Genomic DNA, 25,880 nt, shown 5'->3' with positions numbered 1-25,880 from the left:
AGCGACGCCGGGCCGAGCTGCCGGGCACACCGCCGCCGCCGCCACCCTCAGCCCGGGCCCGCAGCCGAGGTCGAACGGATGCAACTTCCGGGTGCGGAGCAGAGGAGAAGAGAACACTTCCGGGGCCAGGAGCGCTAGAGCGGCGGCGGGGGAGGCGCGGCCCGCAGGTGCGCCGCCTGCTGTGCCTCCTCTGCACCTGCCGCCGGCGGGCGCAGAGCGGCGGGGCGGCGCTGGCTCGCTCCCCCGCTTCCTTCCCCGCCGCGGGGCGGTGAGGTGCTCCCTTTCCCTGCCCGCCTCCCCGGGGCGGTGAGGGCTGCCGGGGCCGCGGTCCGACGGTAGCTGTCAAGGCCTGTCCCTGGGCCGGCCCAGGTAGCGGCCCGCCGGCTAGGCCCGGCCGTCGCCGGCAGCGCGCCCGGCCTTGGCGAGGAAGACCTCAGCGAGGCACACCTCAGCGAGGCGTTCAGCAGCCTGTGAAAGCCGGTGAAAGAAGAGGGAGTCAGTTAACGCACCAGGTTGCTTTTACACTCACCCTTCAAATGTTCTGCACGTAGGGTGACTCCTTCTGTTTTATCATTTATTTAGCATTTCGAGCAAAGGTTTCTGACCATCTAAACGTGGGAAAGACCCACCTGTGGTAACATCAAACAAAGGCCACCGAGATGGGAGTGTAGCTCCGTGCTCTGCCCGATGCACGTCCCCATAATTCGGGGGAATCTGTGGAGGAGAGGAGAGGCAAAGGTAACAGGGAAAAATTACACGCTCACAGAAGTCAGCGGTTTGGTAATGATTTTAGAACGGTTCGCAATTAACTCATTCTATTTGGTAAACAGATTAATTAAGGAGGAAATTAACAGACTCCCCAGAGAAGCTGCGGCGCTTTGTTTCTGTGCTCATTATCCAGCACCTGCCACTTGAGTACTTTAAACTTCCAGGCAGATGCCATTGAAGCCTGTTTGAATATGACCTCCTTTGTTTTGATATCAAGGTGAACTCCATTTCATTTCTTCAAGCAGAGGTTAAACTAAATATTCTTTTTGAAGTTGAATTAGAATGTACAATGGGAATGGAAAAAGTAATGACAGTACCTTGGATAGGATCAGACAATGGCTGCATTCAAATAAATATGCCTACTGCATGCCTTTGCTTTAAACGATCAAGAAAATTTAAGTTTTCTGTATGAAAACTAGTAAAATCACAAAGTTACAAAAGTACCAGTAATAAATTCTGTAAATAACAAGGATTGAGCATTGTCTTAATGATTGAAACCTTCAGAGAGATCTGTATTTGATGAAAAATATGCAAATGTGTCCTGGTAAAGCAGTTAAAATACGCTGAAACCAATGTACCCTGTCTGACACTTAAATTGTGATAAAAATCACCGTATTGAGATGCTTCAATATAAGTTAATCAGCCTAGAGGTTGCAGCTTTGTGATTTACTTAGGCTTATCTAAATCTATGCAAAACTACCCCTTTTGGTGTCTCCCCTTTCTCCATCACTTGCAACAACTTCCAGCACTTGCATCCAAGGAAAGTCGTGGAAAATAGAAGTGAAATTTACCTAAGCTCTGAGCTGGCTGTCTGAGCTGTATTAGCATGTTACTGCACCTTAGTTAATAATGTTGCCTACAGCATCCTCTCCAACTTACCTTCCACAATTAGGTTGTTCTATATTTGACTGCCTCAGCATGCATAGCTTATGTTTGCGTGTATCAGAACAAGTTGAATTGTAACAGCTTGTCAGTTTGGTGGCAAAAAAAAAAAAAAAAGAAGAGTACTTTCACTGTCCGTAAGTGGACTAGAGGGATAAATGGCTGGAAGGGAAGGAACTATTGAAGCTAAGAATCAGTGATGAAAAAGGACAAAAGAATCTAAGTTCATTACCTATAAAGATAGGCTGAAAATAGGAAAGCTTCTAAAATTAGCTTTCAGATGGGAGCCAAAAGCTTGACTTGTGTTTAAGATGGACAATGGGACACTTAGGAGAGGCTGTAATGATTTCTTGGGATCAGAGGTGACAGTAATTGATGACCTAAGATTTCTAATCACATGCTCAAGTGTTACCTACAAGGTGACATTTTTTTTTTAATTCTTACCATGCCAAAAAGCAGGCAGGCAAATAGATTTTGGATTGGTAAATTTTCTAGAGCAGCCTTGCAAGGCTAACTTAAACCTTCTGAATTCTGCTTTTGATAGATCATCAGGCATGTGTCAAAACCCACGAATTTCCATATGGTATCAAAGCTATAAAAGCTCAAGGAGGAACCCGTGTTTACCTAACTTTTGGCATTTGGGTGTCCCAGTGAGGAAGTTGTTTTAAACCTCCCTACAGTCAATGTGGTGACAGAGGTCCTTCTAGAGGGCAAATAAGAACTAATTTAAGTGCTCTGACTCATTTTTCCGAAGGAGCTTCTGATACCGGACATTAATATTAGATGCCTAATGTTACCCAATATGATTACATCCCTTAGCGGCGATGTCAAATAAAATGATAAAGATCTCCTCCCTATAAATAACGCATTAACTATTTCTCTATAAGGGCTATTTTTTAGTTACAGAGTGCTATGACAGTAGGGCTACAAATGAATAGCAAAAGTATAAATTAGTGCTTTGGCAAAATACATCGCTTTCAAGCCTCAAGAGGACTTGAACCTTTGAAGAGGAGTCATGGTGAGACCAGGCATAATGACACGCAGTGCTGTACCTGCGTCCCCATCTGCGACTCTCACCCCAGCTCACAACTGTCTGTTAAGACTGGTCTCTTGAACACTACACTCAGCTTCCCCCAGAGTGGAGGCACGTCTGTCACTTTCCACCCCAAACTGCTTTGTAGTCAGGGGAAAAATAAAACCCCGTACCCTGTTGTCCCCACAGCCTTCTGTGAAGTTCTCCATCTTTCTCTACTCATTGACTTAACATGTCAAGAAAATCAAATATTCTTTCTCTTCAAAAATCTGTTAATTCATTCATGAAGACATGTATTATTTAAAAAGTCACACATTTGAGTAGATGCAGTTTTCAAGACAATTATTCATTTCTAGGCTGCATACGGTCCTGGTCAATTTATATTCAATGCTGCTTTCTTGCTTAATTAGCTGGGTTTATTTTGGATGTTTGCCCTTCTATATTATTGTAGCCAGGAAAAATATGCTTTTCTCCTCTTCTTTGTAAACGATACAAGCCAAGATCATCAATAAGCTGGCCATTGCTTTTATCTCAATAATACTCTCCAGAACACAGTATCAGTGGGTCAGGAAATACCTAGTGATATTAGCAGGGGTTGATTCTATGTTCTGGCCTGTCTACCTTTTAGATTATTTTAGGTTCTCCAGAATCACAGAAATTATTAATTTCTAGCAATGAAAACTTCAAACAATTAATCTCTAAGGATTTCTAATATTAATTGATTTTAAGGTTTGTTATTGTTTTAGGGTCTTCAGTGAGACATGACCAGCAAAACTAGATTCAGCAGCTACATACTTCTAATACAAAAGTTGTTTCACTTTTTACTGTTTCTCCTTCACACAAACAGAGATTTATCCTTTGAATCTTTTATCTTTCAGCTTCTTAAACATAAATAAACCCTGCACAGAGAGATGCAGACTCAGTATGGATACCATGTTGCACCTATGTAAACTCTGGTGGGAAAGCTTTGTTCAAAAGCAGGTAACAAATACCAGTACTGTGCTCAGGTTGCAAAATGGCATTACCTTACCCCTTCTAGTGATCAGGCTCCTTCAAAATTATGAGCAGGCGTCAGCTGACTCATTCTCCTCCAAGCAAGCACTGTTAGGGACAAATATGATTCCCCACCTACCTCAGCCTGGTCACTGCAGCAGACCAGCAGCAATTTCTCCTGGCTCTTTGATCTGGAACAATGGGGTAGCTGCTATCACAACTCTACTATCGCCCAAACTCCCGAGTGCCAGGGGAGCAGAGGTGGCGAAGGTTCTCCTCACATAAGACGGAACTGAAGATACCGAAAGTTTCTTGCCAGGGTGGGGACTCTGTTCCCTCATAGCTAAGGGCATGTTAACGCCACTCTGAAGAAACAGAAAAGCAGCTCACTGGCAGCACTGTCCTTCTGCTCCATGCCCTCCCACCCAGGGATTGTTCTCCTGCTGGTCCAGTAGTACAATTTCAAGCTAGGCCTAAAGCTCCAGTGCGTGATCAAGGTGTGGTCTTTGGCCTGCATTACTTCTTAATAGAGATGCAGGGGCCTCTTCTTCCTTCCAAAATCATTTAATGTGGCTGTACTTCCACTTACAACAGTAGATTTTACCCTTTTTCTATGTATGTTGAATACCCTTAGTACTTCTTGGACCTTGTGGTACATAACTCAGAAGCCAAGGGAAGTCTACATTACTTTTTTCAAAAATAAGCTGATTGTTCTGACAGCAATATTCTGTACACAGAAAGTCAAACACAGAAGTCCTAGAGGCAGATGGCTGAATTGTGCTTTCCCTGTGTACATCTTTAAAATATCAAGGTGGTCCAGGTGATTTTTAATAGAACTATGCTCCTCAGGATGGAGGTCTAGATATCTGGGGTACATCTCACTGCTGTACTGGAATTTGTTATCTGGCCTAATATAATTGCGTTACGCTAAATGCACAAGCTTAGCTATGGGGCAGTACCTAACTGCACACTGGATACTTTAACTTAGGGCAGATGAATCCCAGACCTGGTGACATGAAACCATACGTTGGGTAGGCTTTCTGTGAAGCAAGGCTGTAAAGCTTAGGAGACCGTATCTCTTTAAAATCAGCTTTCATCTCTAGCTTTATGAATTTTACACATAAACAAAAGGTTTTTTGAGAGGCATCTCTCTGAAAAGCTCTGAAACAGACAGCTCCAAACATGAGAATTTCAAGTGTCGTCATGTTTATGTACAAACGTGCATGTACAGCTTTTCTTCTAACCAAAGAAGGAAAGTGCAGATGAATATGCAGCTTTTTCAAAAAGTCATATTTCAAATATGACTTGAAAAGTTGTACGATGTAAGTTTTTGAAAGAGATGGGGTGTACAAATAGCACAGAAATGGAATAGTATCTATATTATTAAAAGATGACCAGAAACCTCCTGTGTCTCTCAACTGTTCAAACAATAGAAGAAACATGCAGATTTAACCTGCTTTCAGGTAAACAAAATTTGGAAAAGCTTCTCAGAAAAGATCAGAGGGAACTTTCAACATGTAAAAAGCTAGAACACAATGATAGGGGTTATTGCTTTGGTTATAGTTTTTTCTTTGTAGCAGTTAATATTCACATAAACTAAATGTTCAGCCTGTTTAATATAGTTTTCATCAAATCACATCACATTGCTTTTATGATTTTATTTATGTGCATTCTTCTAGTCCAAGAGTTTGTCACTGTGCTCATCTCATTAAATATGGGTACTCACTCAGTAAATATGTGTACTTCCACTCAGTAAATATGGGTACTTTCAAAAATGATGCCTCAGTTTAGTAACAGATGCTTCTTAAAATATTTAGAATTTTAAAGTGTAAAGAAGCCGTCAGTAGCATTCTGATTTGTGTATAAATATTTATTTAGCACACGTTCTGGCCAATGTACTGCCCTTGATTTTTGTGCAAAACTTACAGTAACTTCAATGGAAATTCTGAGCTTACGACTAGAGAAAAATATGGTTAATTCAGCAACCCAGCTGCTTTTATGTCCCAGAATAGCAAGCAGTGCCTCTAGTGAAGGAGGTGGGGAAATACGGGAGTTTGTGTCATTCTTAGCTTTCTGTTGCTGGGCTCACATTTGGGTAACAGCTCAAGTTAGAGCAGACTTCAGGCTATGCTAATTCTCTTTGGACACTTTTAGCTAGATTCCTACCAACTGGAGCAGAACAGTGGTGTGAATATAAGAGACCAATGGCCAGTAAAGCTTTAGAAATATTTGCTAGAAATCCTGTGAGAGGCTGCTTCATGATAAAATTTCTATGGGGCAAAAATATTAATGTGAGATAAACATTTGATGGAGGAACATGAGGCCTTCGTCACTGAAATGAGATTCTAAGGCAAGTAATTTCCTTTCTGCATCAGAAATGTTATAGAAAGTTGAGTCTATTTGCAGGGTCATTGTAAAAGTAGATTCTCAATCACGTATCCTTCCTCACGATATAGAAAAAAATACAGATTGCAGACAAAACTGAAGCATATCTAATAGGCAGCATAAAACTCAATCAAGAGAGAACAATTCTAAGATGCCGAGAGCTAGCTCCAGTGACAGAATCACAGAATCTCCTAGATTGGAAAAGACCTGTAAGATCAGCTAGTCCAATCATTAACCTAACACTGACAAGCCCACCACTAAATCATGTCCCTGAGCACTGTATCTACACAACCCTTAAATACCTCCAGGGATGGGGACTCCACCACTGCCCTGGGTAATGCGTTCCAATGCCTGATGACCCTTTCAGTAAAGTAATTCTTCCTAATCTAAATTCTTCCTAATCTAAACTTCCCTTGGCGCAACTTGAAGCCATTTCCTCTTGTTCTATCACCTGTTACTTGACAAAACAGGTCAACTGCCACCTCTCTGCAACCTCCTTTCAGATAGTTGTAGAGAGCGATAAGGTCTCCCCTGAGCCTCCTTTTCTCCAGGCTAAACAACCCCAGTTCCCTCAGCTGCTCTTCATAAGACACATGCTCCAGAGCCCTCACCAGTTTCGCTGCCCTTCTTTGCACACGCTCCAGGACCTCAATGTCCTTCCTGTGGTGACGGGCCCAAAACTGAACACAGCACTCAAGATGTGGCCTCACCAGTGCTGAGTACAGGGGTAAAATCACCTCCCTGGTCTTACTGGCTACACTATTCCTGATACAGGCCAGGATGACGTTGGCCTTCTTGGCCACCTGGGCACACTGCTGGCTCATGTTCAGCCAGCTATCAGTCAACACCCCCAGGTCCCTCTCTGCTGAGCAGCTTTCCAGCCACTCCTCCCCAAGCCTGTAGCTTTGGCAGGGATTGTTGTGTCCAAGTGTAAGACCTGGTATTTGGCCTTATTGAAACTCATACAATTTGCCTTGGCCCATCAATCTAGTCTGTCTAAATCCCTCTGCATGGCCTCCCTCCCCTCAGGCAGATCAACACTTCCACCCAGCTTGGTGTCATCTGCAAACTTACTGAGGGTGCACTCGATACCCTCATCCAGATCAATGATAAAGATGTTAAACAGGACTGGCCCCAGTACTAAGCACTGGGAGACACCACTTGTGACCAGCCACTAACTGGAATTAACTCTGTTCACCACCACTCTCTGGGCCCGGCGGCCTTCCAGCCAGTTTTTTACCCAGCAAAGTGTATGCCCATCCAAGTCACAAGCAGCCAGTTTCTCCAGGAGAATGCTGGGGGAAACAGCGTCAAAGGCTTTACTGAAGTCCAGATATACATGTACAGCTCTTCCTTCATCTACTAAGTGGGTGACCATGTTGTAGAAGGAGATCAGGTTAGTCAAGCAGGACCTGCCTTTCATATTTTCCATGGTTTCTAACCCATCAATAACCCTTCCATCTTCACTGCCCCAGCAGGCCTGGTGCTGTATAGACATCCCCATGATCAAAAAAACCAAAACTCCACCGCTGGCACCAGCCTCTGAGCTACATGTTAATGAGTTCTATCTTCCTGTTCCTTTCTCTCCTTATCCCAGAAGGGATTGAGGAAAAAACTACCTGTGCACCAGAACCTTCAATCAGTCGTCCCAGTGCCCTGAAGTCCTCTTTAATTGCCTTAAGGCTTCTGTCCACAACCTCATCACTTCCAAGTTGCATAATGTAATAACTAATTTGGCAAAAATTTTGCTTCAGCTAAAATGGATGTGTGCTTGCTATGGCTTCAGCTAAGATGGGTGTGCGCTTGCTATGTGTTTGGAAAAGGGATAGTGTTAAATAAGATATCAGACGAAAGCAACAGTTAGAACTACCGAAACTTGCGGAACAAAGGGTGGTGTAGTTAGCTAAGATAACCACAGGAGAGTAAAGAAGCCACAAGAAGGACATGGTGATAAAGACTTCAAGCCTCCCTCCAACGACTACCAGGAAGACCCCTGAGGAAGTATAACGCCTGCACTGCTAGAAGGGAGGGGGCGTGCTCAGGGGTGGGTTGCATTCCAAGAACTCATTGATTATGTAATTGAGGGTGGGTTGTGTTCCGAAAACTCATTGATTATGCAAATTATGTTCCAAGAAGAAACATGAATAAGTATAAGGAATACAAAATAAAAACAAGCGTTTGTAAAGGAAAATAGAGACACAGGAGGAGAAAAACACTGTGTAACTCCCAGTGCTGCAATAAATATTCTTTGCTCCACCGAATTTGCCCCAGACTAAAATTCAATACAGTGAGCGCGTTTCTCACAATTACCAGTAGCAGGTAATAATCAGTGCACCATACCAGACCAGGGAGTTTCCTGGTGATGTCCCTGACACGGGCCCCAAGGAGGCAGCAGACCTCCCTGTGGGGCAGATCTGTTCCGCATATGGGGCCCTCTATTCCCCTTAGAAGGGAATCACCTACAATTACCCTCCTTTTCTTTTTAACAGTAGGAGTCCTAATGCATGGGGCTTCCTCTGTGTCCTCATTCGCCTGCCCCTCAACTTCCAGAGCCTCATACCTGGTGAGTAAGGGCCACTGGGAAGGTGAGGGAGGCTGGGGTGGGGTTCACCCACCTCCCCGAGCAGGGACCTGTTGCCATTCCTCCTCATCTCGTAGGTCCCCCCCTTCTGCCTGATGGCAAGCGGGGAGAGAATCCTCTGCCACTTGGGGAGCCTCAGTCTGCTCCCCGGGCCTCAGGCTGTGGCTCCACCACTCACTCTCTCACACTCCCTGATAGTCCTTAACCTTTCCACCTCCTCCTTCAGTCCTGCCACCACGCTGAGCAGACCATTCCCCCGCTCACAGCGCACACCGGCGCTGCCTTTGCTGCCCTCCAGTCCGAGGGACGGGCTCAGGCGCTCCCTGCGGAGACCCGCACGGCCGCAGGTTTGTGTGGGAGCTGTGGTGGGGTCACAACACGCCTTCCAGCAGCAGCTTTGGGCCGAGCGGTAACCACGGTCGGGCCCTCCTCCGGGAGGGCAGTGACTACTGGTTCGCCTCTGCAAACAGCGGGGACCAGTTACTGCCCATGGCTCTCACCTGTCGGGCCGGCGGCGCTCTCAGCCCCCCGCCCGCTCCGCCTCCGCGCGCTCCCCTGAGGGCTCCCGCGTAACCCCTACCCCCTGACGCACACCCGCCGGTCGCTGCCGGAGTGGGCAGCGCTTTCGCGGCTCGTTTATAAGTGCAGCCGGGGGTGTGCGTGTGTGGCTCCGCCCCCACCGCGTCACAGCCCCGCCCACGCGCTGCCGGCGCCGGCCCAGGCCGGGCCTTCGTCCCGTCTTCCAGAAACTCCGAGAAGCCCCAAGGAGCGCCCTTTGCCGGCCCTACAGCCGCCATTGCCTTCCCAGCGCCCACGTACCCGCGCTGGAGCTGCTCCCCTCGGTGAGCCTCCTAAAGCTCTCGTCGTTGCCTTTCTCCGACTCTTCTGGGCTTTTGGTAGACATTGCCACTAGCATGTCAGGACTTTAAGAGAGGAGAAAATGGCAATAAAACACAATACCTACTGAAAACAGCAAAATTCACACTGCTGTAATGCTAAAAAAAGAGAATATATTAACTTTTCGTAATGTCTTTTATTGAAAAAAAAAAAAAACCTTCTGTGACACAAACTGAAATGTAACACAACGAATCATTTTAGGTGACTGGCAAAGGGGCATTTTTTCTCTGCTAACTGTACTAGCAGCGGACACGCAATCGGGTGCCTGAGGTAATTCTTACAAAGCTATTCCCACTACCCAAGTACCTGCTGTTATTAAGACCCAGAGTATAAAATACAAAATAAAGTGCAGTACAGCAAAGGGGGTTGCCAAGGTTGTTCTGAATGTCATGAAAAAAATCACGTTTTGATCTTAAAAATTATCCTCAAATTTGAGTGAGACACTTGAGGTCTCTCGATGGCTTAGCAGATTTCTGCTCAGTTTAGTAGGACTGCATTGTCATTAACGGGAATGAATCCCTCTGCTCAACTGTATTTTCAGGATCCTTAGAATCAAAATGAAATAGAAACTGAGGAAATCGGATACCCGAGTTTCTGTAGCTCAGCAAGCTACCTTTGCAAACACATACTAAGCCTTAAAATTTATACTCTCATAAAAATTGCACAAATAAAATAATGCAAATTTGCATACCAGGAAGATAAATGTTTTCCTGGATGTCAACAGAAATTGAGCTCAGGGCATTAGCAGTACAAACAGGAGACAGCACGCGTAGTTGGTTTCTTTAGCTTAGGAATAGAATTTCGCTTTTTTATATATACAGTGGTCACATAGTTCTCTGTATTCCTCCCCTTCGCTGTGCCACCAAGGCACGTTCCAGTGAAGCAGCCACCGGCGAACCTGAACAGCCACCACTCCCACATGATCTTAGTAACCCCACATACCCGGACCACTTCCAGTGGAGAATAATGGGCCACAGTCTACATCATACAGCCCGTCAGCTTCTCACATCCTCATGCACTCACGTCCTCAGGTGCCGTTTTGCATGCCATGGCAGCACATGCGCGACAGCCAGCTCCGGGACTCTCCCTAAGTCACATACGGGGTTTCACAGATCCATGCAAACACCGGGGACAAACAAACACCGGGACACCGGAGGGATTCCAGTGAAGAGGCAAAATTTCAGCCGCATATCCAAACTATGTCAGGTGTATAGCAGAATCGAGGCACGCATGAGCACTTCCTGGAAGCAGACAGGAACTGGAATGGCAGAGTCCACAAGTGAAACAGCATTCAAAGACTTGTGACAACTCAGGGCGGACATAATGATGCTTTCACGTTAGAACAGCAGTTTCTGAACAAGAAAAAGATCAATTCTACTTGCGAGTGATTTTCTTGGCATAAGGCTGATTTCTCCTTCACTTGCATGGACTTTGAAGATTCACCTTTTTAACAGATGCTAAAAAAGATGCTGTTTAAAAGCTGCTTGACAGAACTAGTCATTATGTGAAGAAGTACAATTAATTTGCTCAATGTGGGGAAAATAAGGTATATGAGAGCATAGAAAAGTCACTTCTGTAATTTCAATTTTCCTTACGATAACTGCCTCTCAGACACATCTCATCCATAGCCATCAGACCATAAAACTAGGCTATTAAGTTAAAACTTGCACTTTAAAAAATCCACAAAATCTCATGCTAGTAATATGAACCGTGACCCCTTTAGTTATTTAGGAGATCTAGACATTTTCAGCATTATTACAAGGGGCCATTAGAAGGACTGAATCCATAGTCTTTATTGATTTAAGAGTCATCCAGCTGTACTTATCTACATGTTACTCGAGTGAGCTACTGTTGCGAGATTCTGACTTTCAGAGTTTTACATTTATACTAGAAGGCAGCCAGGGAAACTAAACATTAGACCCACCATCTCAATTTGAAGCCTAAGCTCTCATTAACTTCAATTAAATTTCTTTTGTGTCTGTCTCCCATGTGCCTCACTAACTTACTGGCACTAGGTATAACAGAGCACATCACAGACAAGTGAGAGACCAAAGACTCAGTAAGAAGCAGCTATAAAAGTGATGAAATGTTTTTTCTGTGGTTTATGATGACTTTTTTTCCTTTTCAAATTTTTCTCTACACATATATAGGAATATGTATATATATATATATATATTGCAAGTTTTGACTTTCTGCAAACATTGCTAGGATAGCACATCAACCAAAATCATAAACATTTTAAGTTATCCACAGCTGCATTTCCTAGATAGAAAATGGACAGCGTGATCAGTTAGTACTGCAGTTCCAGGGAATTTAGTATTACCTACTTTATTTGTCTTTAAAAAAAAAAAAAAATCCCTTTTACCTCTAAAACAAGCAGTTTTAAAATACTTGACCCTTCTTTTATTCCACATAGAACTACCTTGAAGCTGCATCTGTGAAGTGTGAGGAGTTCTCCTGGGGGGAGATCAGTATTAACACAGGAGGACCCACTGTTTTCCTGTTTACAATAAGCTTTGGTCCTGTATATAGTCTTAAAAAAATCCACTACTTCAGTACTATGAGATTGTTACTATTAGCCACCAGCTCATTCTAACAAAACCACAGGCAATGTCACTGCCACCAAAGATACTTCAAAGATTGATGGCTTGAACTTGCCTTGAAGCGTTACGGAAAATGACTAACATACTAATGAACAACACAAAGTGTTATTGTTAACACTGGGAAAACCATTCTAGCTCAAATTCTCAAAGGTACTTGGATGATTTTACTGCTAACTTCAAAAGAAACAGGATTTCAACCTCAGGTTTTTTTTTTCTCCTGACTCTTAGAAACTGCTTTATCCCTTTCTTGCTACTTTATGCTATAATCCTCCTAAAATCTTGAATTGATACTGACACAAGACTTTTCATAAAGGGGTAGAGAGCCAGATAAACAAAGCAGTCCTCACTGCCCTTCTGAAATCCCATGGAGCCCAAAGATTACATTAGTTTCCAAATTAATCAGACAGGAACACTTCCCACATATGTCTATTCATCCCTGAAAAGTAGCTTTCTATATTACCTTCTCCTCATGTTACTCACATTGATATTTTCAAAACATACTAAGCTTAGTTTTCTCTAAACGTTATTCTCAAACATAGCATTTTTTAAAATGACTGCAACTCCTTAAGAAAGACGTTATTCTCTTTAAACATATTTCTATTTTATTTCTTTAACAAAAATACCTGAAACAAAACCTATTGTTCTGACATGCAAAGTTACTTGTTTTGATATGTAGTCTTAAACTTTGCTGCGTACTAAATGCTTTGTAGTTTTGAAACTCTGGTTTGCACATAAAGTATACAATAAAAGTACAATATAAATAAAATAGTTTATTACAAGTATTTTAAAAGAGCTTTACAATACATTTCATACATTTCTGTCTTTCAATATGAAACAATTCACATAGGGAGAAAAAAATCTCAAAATATAACTATAGTCATTATTACTGTACTGAATTTATCTGTCATACAAAAATCATAGTAACCACAGACTCTTTCTGAGTATCTTTCCTGGTTTTATTCTCTCTGAAAATGGGAAAGAATAATATTTATGAAAATAAAATAAAAACTTCCTTCACCCTTCACTTCATTTACCCCAAATACTACAAAGCTTATGCCACAGCAAGACCCAGGTAAATCACTTCAAAAATTAAAAAAAAAAAAAAAAACAAACATAAAAAAAATTACTTAAATAAATACAAATGTATTTAAATAGCAAAAAGAATGTCTTGTATCTTACAGATATGTTAATTTAGAAATAGAACTAAAAATTTCAGGTTTCAACTATTCAGAAGTTGCATAACAAAGAAAAATATCCTAAAAGGTAGCTTTTTCAGAGGAAAAAGAAACAAACTTCATTCTTGTTCATAATGAATAAAGCTCCACTGCATTTATACTTTTTGCCAGCCCCGCAGGCACAATGGGCAAAGCTCTCTACTTACCAGAAAATATAACTACAGATTCTATTAATACAAAATCAGAATTATTTAATTTGAGCGAAAAGTCATTTTGTCTCTTATATTTAATGTAACAAGAATATGACTTCCCGACAAAACTGCTCATCTGAGTTATTATCACATCTTACAGAACATTTCTTTTACTGGTGCAATATGTATGCGAGAAGGAAAGGAGACTGGAACAGACAGTAAGTCCATCTGTAACATTAATGATAATTTCTGGTCCTCTTTTCTTGCAAAAAAATAGTTCAGTATTATATGAATTGGCCAGAAAAGCTAGAAAAGGCAAGGGATATACAAAGAAGTGGAGATAATGAAGTGGTGAAATAGATTAATTGATTATAAACCCTGCTATTTTAGCATTGTCTATTTATATTTTGCCATAGAAAGGGAAAACGTCCAATTCCTCATCCATAGATCTCCAAGCACATTACAAAGCAGGTTTGGGATTTTTTTCTATTAACTGTCCTCTGGTGCCACATCAACATTTTTTCTCACTGAACTTTTCCTGTTTTTCTACTTTCTTCTTTTTTGCATCTTTTATCTAAAAAGAACCGTTGGGGTTTTTTGTAAGTATGAAATAAATACAGCAATGTCCTTTGTTTGCAACATATACAGAGCCAGAAGAAAGTAAAAGGACCGTTTTTTCTGTGATCTGAAAATTACCTCTTTATCTTTACTTTTTTGATGGTTATCATAATGCCATAAAATACTATATGGGAAAAGGTGTAACTTAAAATATCCGATTCAAGGAGCACTGCATATTGCTGCAACACTATTAACATGGTAAGAATGTGTATTTATAAATTAAGTTAGGAAAAGAAATGCAAAGTGGCTTTTTTGTTGCATGGTTTTTTGTTTTAAACATCTCACATTCATCACAAATTATATCAAGTAGACAGTTCTGAAGACAGTAAATTAACCCTTCACCAGGTCATCTCCGTAACAGAAAAAGATAATCCCCTTCAATTAATTGTTCGGTCTAGCATAAGCCTGTTAATAATTTTGCAACCAAAATTTTAATATATCATTTCATAGGACATTATCATGTTTTGATAAAAACAATATATTCTCCGGTTGTTGCTCAGTGGAACTCGGCTTTAAGCTCTCTTTAAAGTGAATAAGGCGGTGTCGTTTCAAGTGTGGGGCCTGTCTGAAATTTTTACCACAAACTAAACATTCAAATGGCTTCTGTCCAGCATGCATTAGGTAATGTCTTTCAAGCTTAGAAGGCGATTTAAAAGTTTTAAAGCAGATACTGCACTGATACAATTTGTTAACAACTTCACTTTTTTTAGTACCTCCAGTAAAATCACGCCAATAGCTGTAACAGTCTTGCTCCGTTTCCAACAATTTACTACACAAATATGGCTGTGTGTTGCTACTGCTGGTGTCAGGAACAAAGTCCCCTGACTCAATTTCAACTTTGATTTCAGCTGCTTGCTTTGACTGAACCAGCTCAAATTCTTGAAAGCCAGATGCCTGTGAAGGTGTTTGAGAATAACCCACAGGATGAGAAGACTTAAATTCAATGTGATCTCCCTGATGATTGAAAAGTTTGTTCAGGTTTTCAAGTTCTACCTGGCAAACGGGGCTTTTATGGGGTCTCTTTTCAGTATGGGTGAGCTGATGTCTTTTTAAGTGAGCTGACTGTCTAAATGTCTTCCCGCAAACATTACAGCCAAAGGGCTTCTGTCCCGTGTGTATAAGATAATGTCTTTGAAGTTTGGATGAAGACGGAAAGATTTTTTCACATCTGTCACATTTACACACTTTGTGTCTGTTACGTATATTTTTAGCAGAAGCTGAAAAAGCACAGTGAAGTACTTCTGGATTATCAAAGAAGCCATCATCTGATGAACCATAAAAAGCGTCATCTTTATTAGGCAGTGAATCATCGACGTTTAACATGCTTTCACCAGTAAGCATACCTTTTAAATTAATTCCAAAGTTACGAGGTTGCGGGTGCTCTTGCCTAGGTAATGGCACAGCTAACGTTCTTTTCATCCGATTACCGAGTGCCTTGTGCATGTCAAGCTTGCTATGGCAATCCTTGAAAGGTTTAGTGGAAGCATGCTGATCAGAACACTGATCTCTAGCTGCAACCAGGTCAGGACTTTTAAAGTGACCCGATTTGATTTTTTTTCTGTCAGTCAGAGAAAAATCTGTTGCCTTTCCTCCAGTACGCTTCAGCTTCATGAGGATCTTATTTTTCATGCTGACTGTGTGGCTGCTCGCTGTTGTACCATTACTTGAACTTTTGCCATTTCTCAGATAACGACATCTGTGCAAATTTAGACCATGCTCCGTTTGAAAACACTGCTCACATGCTGGGCACTGAAAGGGTACGATATAAATCGAGTGAACGTCTTGCGGGTCATTCTCCTGTGACTCGTAGGTGTCAGCATTCTCAAAACTATCCCTCTTTCCTTCCAACAGGTTCTGTGGTCTGGGATATTTAGGAGTCTTTGCTTTGTATAAAATATTGGGGAAAGTCTTATTTCTGGCATGGAGCTGTTTGTGCTTCATGAGTTTGCTCTCTATTTTAAACGTCTTCTGACAAAAGCAGCACTGAAAAGGCCTTTCTTCTGTGTGTGTGAGCTGATGGATTTTCAAGTGTGTTGACTGTCTGAAAGATTTACCGCATGAAGAACACTTAAAAGGTTTCTGGCCAGTGTGAATAAGGAAGTGTCTTTCTAGCTTAGATCTTGATGGAAATGTCTTGTTACACGATTCACAAGCATGAGTTTTCTTTCTCCTTCTGGCATCACGTAGATGATCTGCCTTCAGGCACTGATGCAGCATCCACCTCTCTTCAGTTGTGAAAGATTTACAACACGTAGAACATTGAAATAGGCCATAAGTGACCCTGTCTTGCTCAAAATTCACAGGGTTTTTTGCTTGCTTGGTATCATTCTGATAGTTTTCATTATGAAGCTGCTGATGCTTTAAGAAAGTGGTTAAGTTTTTGAAGTTTCTATGACAAATGATACATTTAAAAGGCAGATTATGGGTTAACTGATGCCTCTCCAGGTGGACTAGCTGCCTAAATGTTTTATAGCATACATGACATTCAAATGGCTTTTGACCAGTATGTATCAGATAATGCCTAGCTAATTTTGATGGAGTTTCAAACTGTTTACTGCAAGTGTCACAATTATATGGCTTTTTCTTGGGTATCCTGTCAGCTGTTACACACTGCTGAACTTTTAACATTTTTAAAAAGCAATTACACCTTGCCTACTGTTAGTTTCTTCAGATAGGTATTTCAAGTGAAATCATCAATTGCACACTAAGATGGAAGGCTGTAGAAGCAGCAAATTTTCTTAGGAGAGAGATTCTTAAATCCCACAGGTCCCTAAAATAAGAAAGAGAGTATTATTTTAGCCTATATTAATACATAATTACCTGTTTGTCTCTTTTTCTGTATAAGAGAGCAAAAGCGTTTAGACTGGAATATTCCTGATTTAACTTATCTTAAAATGCTTTCCTCATAACAGAGTAATCACTGGTTATGTTACATGATACAGAACTAGACTACTTTCCAGAAAAAAACACACAAGTTTAAGTCAGCTGTTCTATAATGCAGATACTGTTTAATCCTGCATGTTACTTCCAAATAACACACAGTTCAGCTACACTATGATATTTATGTTATATACAAATAAAGCATATTCTTAAAAAAATCCACAAAAACTTACTGTAATAAATTTTTCCCCTACAGCAGTAATTCTAACTCTCAGATATAGTATTTATGAAGATGAGAGAAAGAAGAACTAGGGCTTCTTGGCCTTCAGAAAAAAAATTAAATTAATCCAGTGTTAGTGAGAAGTAAAAATTAACAGTACATTGAAACTAAGTTCAAAGTTACTATTCACATTTCTGCATCTTATCTAACTGTATCCAGAAGAAACAGTAGTGTAGTCCTTTTTGCTTTATCTCAAAATGGCAAACACCGGAACTGATCAGTGAGAGCAACACTCTAACTATAAACTATGACCAGAAAGAGGATAATGTCCAAAACAAGGATCAACATAGGCTATATTCACTATCGCACCACAGAGCTAGAATATCAGAGCTGTCATACCTAACCATGCGTATACACTGAAGTCCAAGTCAAGACCAGATTGGACGGGGCTTTAAGCAACCTGGTCTAGTGGGAGGTGTCCCTGCCCATGGCAGGGGGGTTGGAACTAGATGATCTTTAAGGTCCCTTCCAACTTAAACCATTCTATGATTCTAAGTCACCATAGAGGTTTTTTTATCATAATTCATTATAATGAATATTTTAGTCTAAACCAAAATCATGACATAGTCAGTTTTAATTTTTCTTGAATTTTCAACAGACAAAACACACTTGGGCAAGCTACTGTGTCTCAGCTAGGCATAATGACTTGCAAGCAAGAAACAGTATCTTTGCAAGTACCTGAGTGCATGAAAAGTTACTAAAATATTCGTAGGAACAGCCAGAAAGGACCTCAAGCAACTATTTAGTCCAAGCTTGCCACTGTGAAGCCAACTCCTGTCTAGACAGCCTCCAAAGTGGTCTTACCAACTTCTGCTAAAGGAGGTGCCTTAACCTCAGCAGGGCTCCGGCTCCAATGCATCACCCTCTCACAAAGCTTCTCCTTTCACTCAGCTGAGCCTTTCTTTACTACAAAGTTATTTACACTGTCCTTTCCCCTGTGAACCTAGAAAATAACTAAAAAGTGTTCTCTGCCACAACTTTACGTGGTTAAAGTCTCTCTCTCTTTTTTTTTTTTTTTTTTTCCAAACTAGGAAAATTCTTTTTTCCCCAAGTATTGCGTTTAGGTCCACTTTAAAAAAAAACAACTGATTTTTTTTTTTTAAATTGTCTTTGGACTAATTTCAATTGGTCACATCCTTCCTAAATTACTCCATCTAAAACAGATTAAGTATTTCAGTCCACAAGAGTAGCAATAACAACAGAATGAAAATACCTCTTATGGTATTACCTATACCCCCATATAAAAAAGAAAAGGGATTGAGGGAGCAAACTTTAAAGCAACAGCATAATAGTTAGGACTTATTATAACTTTGAGATACATAATACGTTTCTGTTAACTGTAATCTGTGGTATGTTGATAATACAACTCACAAGTTGTATATTCTTTCTACATACCAGCAGAATAAAAATTAATTTATTCAGTGTATCCAAAAGCCCTGTTCCTTCACAAAGAGTTAAAGATCCTAGCTTTTAAAAATTCTGAAATATCTGAAAAGGCCATTCAAAGTCATTGCAAAGAATAAAAACCTCCTGTGATTTAAAGCAAGATACAATGAGATTCAAGACATATGCACAAAAGACTCAAAATATCTGGTGAATCAAGATTTTTCTTAAGCTTAAGCAGGAAAGAAACCTGGTCATGTGGTAGGATTGTTCCACCTTTATTAGATATGGTCCTACATAACTGTAGGCCTTATTAAATAACATTTGGATGTATGCCTTAGATGCAGTTGTCACTACACTGAGGAGTTACCTAATCTCACTGAAATCGTTCAGGATAGGATTTATCAATGCTATGAAGCATTTGATAAAGTCAACTTTTCCTTTCCTATTCTCTTGTCCTGTAGAATTTTAACAGCTAGTCACTTTCAGTCTTCTTTTGCAGATGCAAGAGAACACAACACTCTTAGGAGACCCCCTTTTCCTCCAAGTTGTTGTCACATCATGTGAAAGCAGAGAGTTTAGAGAAAGTGTGTGACACCAAATGCTTTCTAGTTTATGCTTCTGTGAAATTAGAGATGGGTAGGCTTCTCTGCTATGCTGGAAGTTTCTGTACAGCTCAAGGCAGCCTCCATTAGCAGGAAAGGAAAACCTCCTGAGAAAGAACTGTAAAGATTGATGAATTTTAGTTAACATACTGTCATACAGATCTAATTTACACATCAGGAAAGTGCTCAAACAGTATCGTGACATGCAAAGAAAAAAATTCTGAAGTAAGAGACAGCTATGGCATATTACACAAGGGATTTTGTATTTAGCTTATAATTTTTTTAAAGATTCTATCTGGTGAATGAGGAAAATGTTCTGTTGTACAAGGTGTCAAAAGCAGAACAGAGCTTCTTGCTGTGGTCTTCTTGCCCTGTGAAAGACTAAAGGGTCAGATGAGGTAAACTTAGGGGATGCAGGAGAAGGAGAAAGGAGCTAAGATAGGCATTACTCTGTGGCCCAAATATATTTTCAAATCCTATTTACTAAGGACAGACTTCTCCACATCTATTTCAGGGTGCTCTGTGCCTTGCACATCTAAGGAATAAACACACTACTGCTAAAGATCAAAGAGCAAAAGACAAGTTTGGAATTTTGTCTCCTGCCAGCCTTGGAAGTACACAGGCTTGTCCTAATTAGAGTAAGAAAACGTACTTCCCTATGTAATAAGGATTTAGTTTGTGGTATAAGTCCAATTTAATATTAAATTGACACTACTTTTCGTCTTGGCTGCAAGGTCATGCAGAAAAATAGTCAGGAAGTAACGTAGGCCATTGAAGAACTGGAGACTAAGCTGGAACAGAAGCTAAATATGCCAAGAGCAAGAATGTCGTCCATAGCTGGATGCGTAAACAGAAGTAAAGCTTTGGTAGCACATGAATCTTCCATACTACTCACTACTGTTTGGAATTCAGCTGCCATACTCTTATCCAGTTTTGAATACTGCCCTTCAAATTGAGTCAGATATACGAACTAATGGGAATGAGTCCAGAGAAGAAGATCAAGAATGATCAGAGCTTAAGTGCATAACATACAGGAAAAGATTAAAGTAACTGAGAAAGTTTAAGTTAAAATAGAGGAGACCTCATTAAAAAGCACACACAAAAAAAAACCAACACCAAAACCATACGTAAGAGACAGCTTTGAAGAAAACAGAAATAAGCTGTTCCCGAAGCCATTTACAGTTGTGATTAGAAATGGATATAAACTATAGCAGAGAGGATTCAAGTACATTACTGTCCTTACAGTTGCAAAGTTTTTCTTAATGACCATACAAATAAGTTACATGGGGAGATCACTCTGCCTCCAACACCAGAGGTCTTCAAAAAAGGTTCTACAAACATCTCTCAAATTCCCCACCCATGTAGTTAACCCTATACAAGATGAATACTGGCTTGCTTTCCTGTGACTCATTAATATGATTCAAAACAAACCACTTAAGAGTTGAAAATTCAGTGTATTTCCAAATTTGCCACTGAAGGATTCTTCTTCATTGTTATTAGTATATCTTCATACCCTCGAGATAGGCTAATGCTTGTAGCCTTCCAGATACAATTACAAGAAAATTATAATAATAAATGTGCAAAGAAACACAAGATGCCTCTTGCAGCATTAACTACAAAACAGACAAGTGAAAAGCTACCTGCTGATTGATGAAACACATCGCGCACAACAGAGATAGGAATCTGAGGCCTGAGACACACGCATCGCACACTGGATTTCTTCACCAGCTTTCCCTCGGGAAAACGTTAGATTGCTCCCACGGGGGAACAAATTTCACCAGACAAGTAACCTTCCCCTGCAGTTACACAGAAATCAACATCGCGGATTATGGCTCCTCAAAGCTAGCATTCTCCCCCATTTTCCATGTATTTTTCAAAACGTTTTTCTGAAGCAAAAATAAAAGTTACAGGAGGGCGAAGCGGGGCTGCCTTAAGAACAAACCGCAGTTCTGCTGAAGGGGCTCCGGCTCCCCGGGCCAGGCACCCCCACCCCACCCCGCCCCCAGCAAGACACGCTTAAACCCCGTTAAAAACTTAAAAGCAATTAACGAGGCTCTTACAGAAAGCAAACCGCGAATCGGCACACAGCCGCGGGCGGCTTTCCCGCAGCGCAAAGCGGGGCCCCCCGACCCGACCCGGCCCAGTCCCGCCGTCGCCCGCCCCCCGCCGCGGCTCCCCCGGCCCAGCCCGGTACCGGGCGATGCCCAGAGGCCCTGCCCCGACGCGCTGCACCGGCAGCGCCGCGACAGGGCCGTAACCGGCCCAGCGCCCCGGCAGAGCCCACAGCGGTGCTGACCGCCGGCCGAGGGGAAAAGGGCGGCAAGCGGGGACCGAGGGCAAAGAGGGAGCGACCTGGAGAAGCAGCTACCACACCTCCGCCTTCCTCATCCCTCCCGGGGTTGCTGCCGCCTAAACTCTTCCCCTCCCCGGCCCCGCGCCCCCGGATGGCACCGGGACGCCGGGAAACCCGGGCCGGAGCTTTCCGTTCCTCCGCGCAATCCGGCCCCACCGCCCGCCGCTCTGAGGCGCCGGGCCGGGCCGGGTCGGGCCGGGCCGAGGGGCGGGAAAGGGAGGGGAGAGAAGGGAAGGGAGCCCCCGAGTTTATTTCTCTCCGGGCAGAAGGTGCCCCCTGGCTCTGCTGATGGATTGGTAGTCGCCGGTGACACGTTATTCCCTACAAATAAGACACATTTTCAACTTCATCGTAAAAGCAAATAAACGGTTAAAAGCAAATAAACGGTTACGGGCGGTTGCAGGGTTTGCAACTGAAATCACCCCATTGTGTGATAAACGCACCACAAGGAAGGGAAGGTGGAAAGAGACGTTTCCCTGGTCTGATAAGCTCAGTATTGTTTGTTCACCAAACCTAAAAACTCACATTGTTCCACAAGAAGGTAACTGCTTAACAAGATGTAGCAAGATAGCCAACATCTTGCTGCGTAGGCAGGATATGCATGATTGTGCAGGCAGGGCTAAGACGCAAAGTCAGGTTATGTAAGCAAAGTACGATAAATTGTGAAGAGGACTTGAAGAAGGGGGGACCGAGTCAAAAATATATAGTAGAGACAATACTCCTTGTACTAATTGACTAGTAGTAATTCATAACCTAAAAGACAGGCCTGATAAATAGACGAAGCAAGAAGTCTTAAGACATTGCCAAGGACAGCTCCTGATAACGAATAAGAGAAGGCCTTGAAAAGCGGCTGAAACCAACCCTGCAGTCTGGACAACGACCAAAGAAGAACTGAGTCTGCGCAGGGACAAAAAGGTGATGAAGAGGAACCAGCAGCCTTCATCCTCATGACCCTCAGCGACCACCACCAAGAGGCATTGCGCAAGCGCAGTTGGGAGGAGTTTATGAAAATGACTTCTTAGAGCTAATTTTAATACAAAGCGGGGACAAGTTATGGATATGTATAAGCATATTGGAAAATCTTATGATTATGTAATTAAGTACAATATATATTTGAGAAGGCCGCTGCATTGGGCACACACCGTCGGTGGAGTGAGACTCCCGGGCCGCCCAGTGCTGTTTTGCTTGCTGCCGCTTGCTAATAAATACTTCAAATTTTAATTGACTCTGTCTCACATCAATTTTGTGGGATCAACTTATAACAATTTTGGTGCCGTGACTTGGATAGAGGCAATCTGGTGAGAAGCCCCATACAGGGAGGCACCCCGCTGAAATTCAGCGGCCCTGGCTGGGTGCTATCGCATCACATCCTCTACCGACGAACCCTAAATTCGGCAACAAGCAAAAGAAAGCTGGCAAACCCTGTAATCTTTGTGCATGAAGCCCCGAACGAAGACGCAGGAACGCATGAGTATAGGCCAGTTATCCGTTCGGTTGGGCTTGGGTATCCCGGAGTGTGATAATGTGAGACGTCCACCGGACTTAGTAGTCCACCGGACGAAGTGAGTGCGGACCCCTTAGTAGTGCGGTTCCCTTCTCCCGTGAGGGACTGGGCCACGAATAGGGGGAGCGTGTGTGTGTGTGTATAAGAAGGCACTCTGGAAGATGGGACAGAGGAAGAGAAGCCCTCTGATCCCATGGGTGGATTGGGACCTCATGTGAGACCCCCCCCAAATACCGCCAGACAGTCCGTTAGGTTTAATGATCAAGTATTGGGATGATTACTCCTCTAGGCGGGGTAAGGACAAGGTAAAATTGATTCACTATTGTATGGAAATATGGAGAGAAAGAAACAAATAAGAAAAGGCTTATATTGGCCAATTGGTCTGACTATCTTGGTGCAGATTAGTGGTAAATGGCAAATGGTTTAAGATTTAAGTTACACATAACTGGCTATTGTTTTAATTGGAAAATCTTGTGGTGTGAGCGAGAAGTGTAATGGGCCCTTTTATATGACTGAGTGAGTGTTTGAGTGAGGTGCAGAGTTTGTGTGTTCGCCCTAAGCGAAAAGGATTTTTATAATGGAGGAGAGGGAACATCGACATAGTCCAGGCGCAGACATTAAATGGCTACTACAGCAGCCAAACTGGACTAATCAAGACACTGAACATAAAACTCATATAGTGGATCTGTGCACCAGAGTTGTTCAAGAAATTAAAGAATCTGTTCCTCAAGGACAGAATATAAATAAAGCTCTTAGTGAACATCAAGGGAAAGATGAAACCCCCACTAAATGGCTGGACAGATTGAGACAGAATCTGCAACTCTATTCAGGGCTAGATCCCACCACCCCTGTGAGACAAGTTCTGTTGAGAACTCAGTTTGTGGTAAAGTCATGGACAGACATTAGAAAGAAATTGATGAAGTTAGAAAACTGGCAAGAGCAAGGATTAAACGAGTTGTTGAGAGAGGTATTGTTCTCTCCCCTCACTCTTGGGACAAGATTGGACACGGGACCATTGGTTCCAACTGCAAGGTGTCATAGACCGAATAGTGGTGTTGCACAAAGAAGCTAGAGCTAGAAAGAGAAAAGGGAAAGCTATTGTTTGTGCTGTGCTGGGAGCGTGCCTGGCGGCTGCGGTGGAGTACAGGAGGCGGGCGCCCCGCCAAGAAGAGGTGATAGTTGCCTCAATACAAGCGGCACTGGCGCCACTGCAGGAACAGTTACTAGAAACCAAGCGGGCACTAGAGGAAGAAAAGAACCAAAACTTAATATTGAAAGAGAAGCTAAGAGTTTAGCTCCTGAGGGAGTCAGACACCCTTGCTGAGACAAAGGTAATGCCAAAGGGAAAAGGAGTTCGCCTGTAATAAGTAATTTGGCAAAAATTTTGCTTCAGCTAAAAATGAATGTGTGCTCGCTATGGCTTCAGCTAAGATGAGTGTGCGCTTGCTATGTGTTTGGAAGAGAGATAGTGTTAAATAGGATATCAGACGAAAGCAACAGTTAGAACTACCAAAAATTTGCAGAACAAAGGGTGGTGTAGTTAGCTAAGATAACCACAGGAGTGTAAAGAATGAAGAAGCCACAAGAAGGACATGGTGATAAAAACTTCAAGCCTCCCTCCAACGACTACCAGGAAGACCCCTGAAGAAGCATAACGCCTGCACCGCTAGAAGGGAGGGGGCGTGCTCAGGGGTGGGTTGCATTCCAAGAACTCATTAATTATGTAATTGAGGGTGGGTTGTGTTCTGAAAACTCATTTATTATGCAAATTATGTTCCAAGAAGAAACATGAATAAGTATAAGGAATACAAAATAAAAAGCAAGCGTTTGTAAAGGAAAAATGAGCCACAGGAGGAGAAATCCCCTGTGTAACTCCCAGTGCTGTAATAAGTATTCTTTGCTCCACCGAATTTGCCCCAGACTAAAATTCAATACAGTGAGCGCATTTCTCACAATCTGGGGGCTCGTCCGGGAGACCTGAAGCCCACGTTTGGAGCCTTGGATGGGTGAGTAGACCGGGACGGCGCGCCACTGCTGATTTCAGCAATCCTCGGATTCTCCCCGCCCTCGGTGACAGACCAGCGGCTACAGCCCGGTGAAGGGGCTCGTGGATGAAAGAGGGGTCTCAGGGATAACCACGGCAGCCGATAATACTTGTGCACGAGACCCGGGTAAGAAAATTGACTGCTAAGTACTATTCAGGCGGCTGGGTGACGGGGGATTGAGAGTGGTGTGAATGAGATGCGGACTAGATCTGCGAAGTGAGTGCGGAGTCTTTCTAACCGCGGTTCCATATCTCCCCGAGGAGACCGGCTGGTGAAGAGACAAAGCTAAAGGCTGGAGTTGAGAGATCCCCCGGGGAAAAAAATGGGACAAGGGAAAAGTAAAAAGGAATTTAAGGGAAATTCCAGGAATACCCCCAGACAGTTCATTAGGGAGGATGTTGTTACAATGGGGGCAGGAAGGAGAGTCCTGCACCCCGGATAAAGATAAAGGAAAGAAGATTATATATTGTATGTTTAAATGGACCAAAGAGCCCATAAGGCCAGAGAAGTTGTATTGGCCAAAGTATGATTCTATAGAGGGATGGCTGTGTCAAGCACTAAATGTATACGTTAACTCTAAAGAATCATTTGATGAAGAAGAAAGTGAGTATGAGGCGTGTTGGAAAGGAGCTGCAGGGGTTTTTAAATGGGAAATACAAAAGGAGAAGGAGGAATACTAGAGACCAGTCTGGGATCCTCTTGAA

General features: G+C 42.5%; 1 protein-coding gene across 2 annotated transcripts; it reads right to left on the bottom strand.

Annotated features, from left to right (window-relative positions):
• Positions 1-12,892: 12,892 nt before the first annotated feature.
• On the bottom strand, positions 12,893-21,654 carry ZNF770 (zinc finger protein 770). Of its 2 annotated transcripts, none has more exons than XM_082485304.1 (2): positions 21,627-21,654; positions 12,893-16,896 (listed from the first exon to the last, which is right to left on the bottom strand). In XM_082485304.1, the coding sequence occupies exon 2, from the start codon at positions 16,752-16,754 to the stop codon at positions 14,571-14,573; it is 2,184 nt and encodes a 727-aa protein (XP_082341430.1). In that variant the 5' UTR covers positions 16,755-16,896; positions 21,627-21,654; the 3' UTR covers positions 12,893-14,570. The 2 variants fall into 2 exon arrangements, with proteins under 2 accessions (XP_082341430.1, XP_082341429.1); XM_082485303.1 differs by lacking the exon at positions 21,627-21,654 and adding an exon at positions 20,915-20,938.
• Positions 21,655-25,880: the final 4,226 nt, after the last annotated feature.

Source organism: Vanellus vanellus (assembly GCF_965231255.1).
Source record: "Vanellus vanellus genome assembly, chromosome: 6".
Classification (NCBI taxonomy): domain Eukaryota; kingdom Metazoa; phylum Chordata; class Aves; order Charadriiformes; family Charadriidae; genus Vanellus; species Vanellus vanellus.
The sequence above is the reverse complement of the archived record's forward strand: the minus strand, read 5'-3'. Positions and strand labels throughout refer to the sequence as shown.

Coding starts and splice junctions, on each gene's coding strand:
- ZNF770 (XM_082485304.1), bottom strand. CDS start 16,754: ATGTTAAAAGTTCAGCAGTGTGTAACAGCTGACAGGATACCCAAGAAA.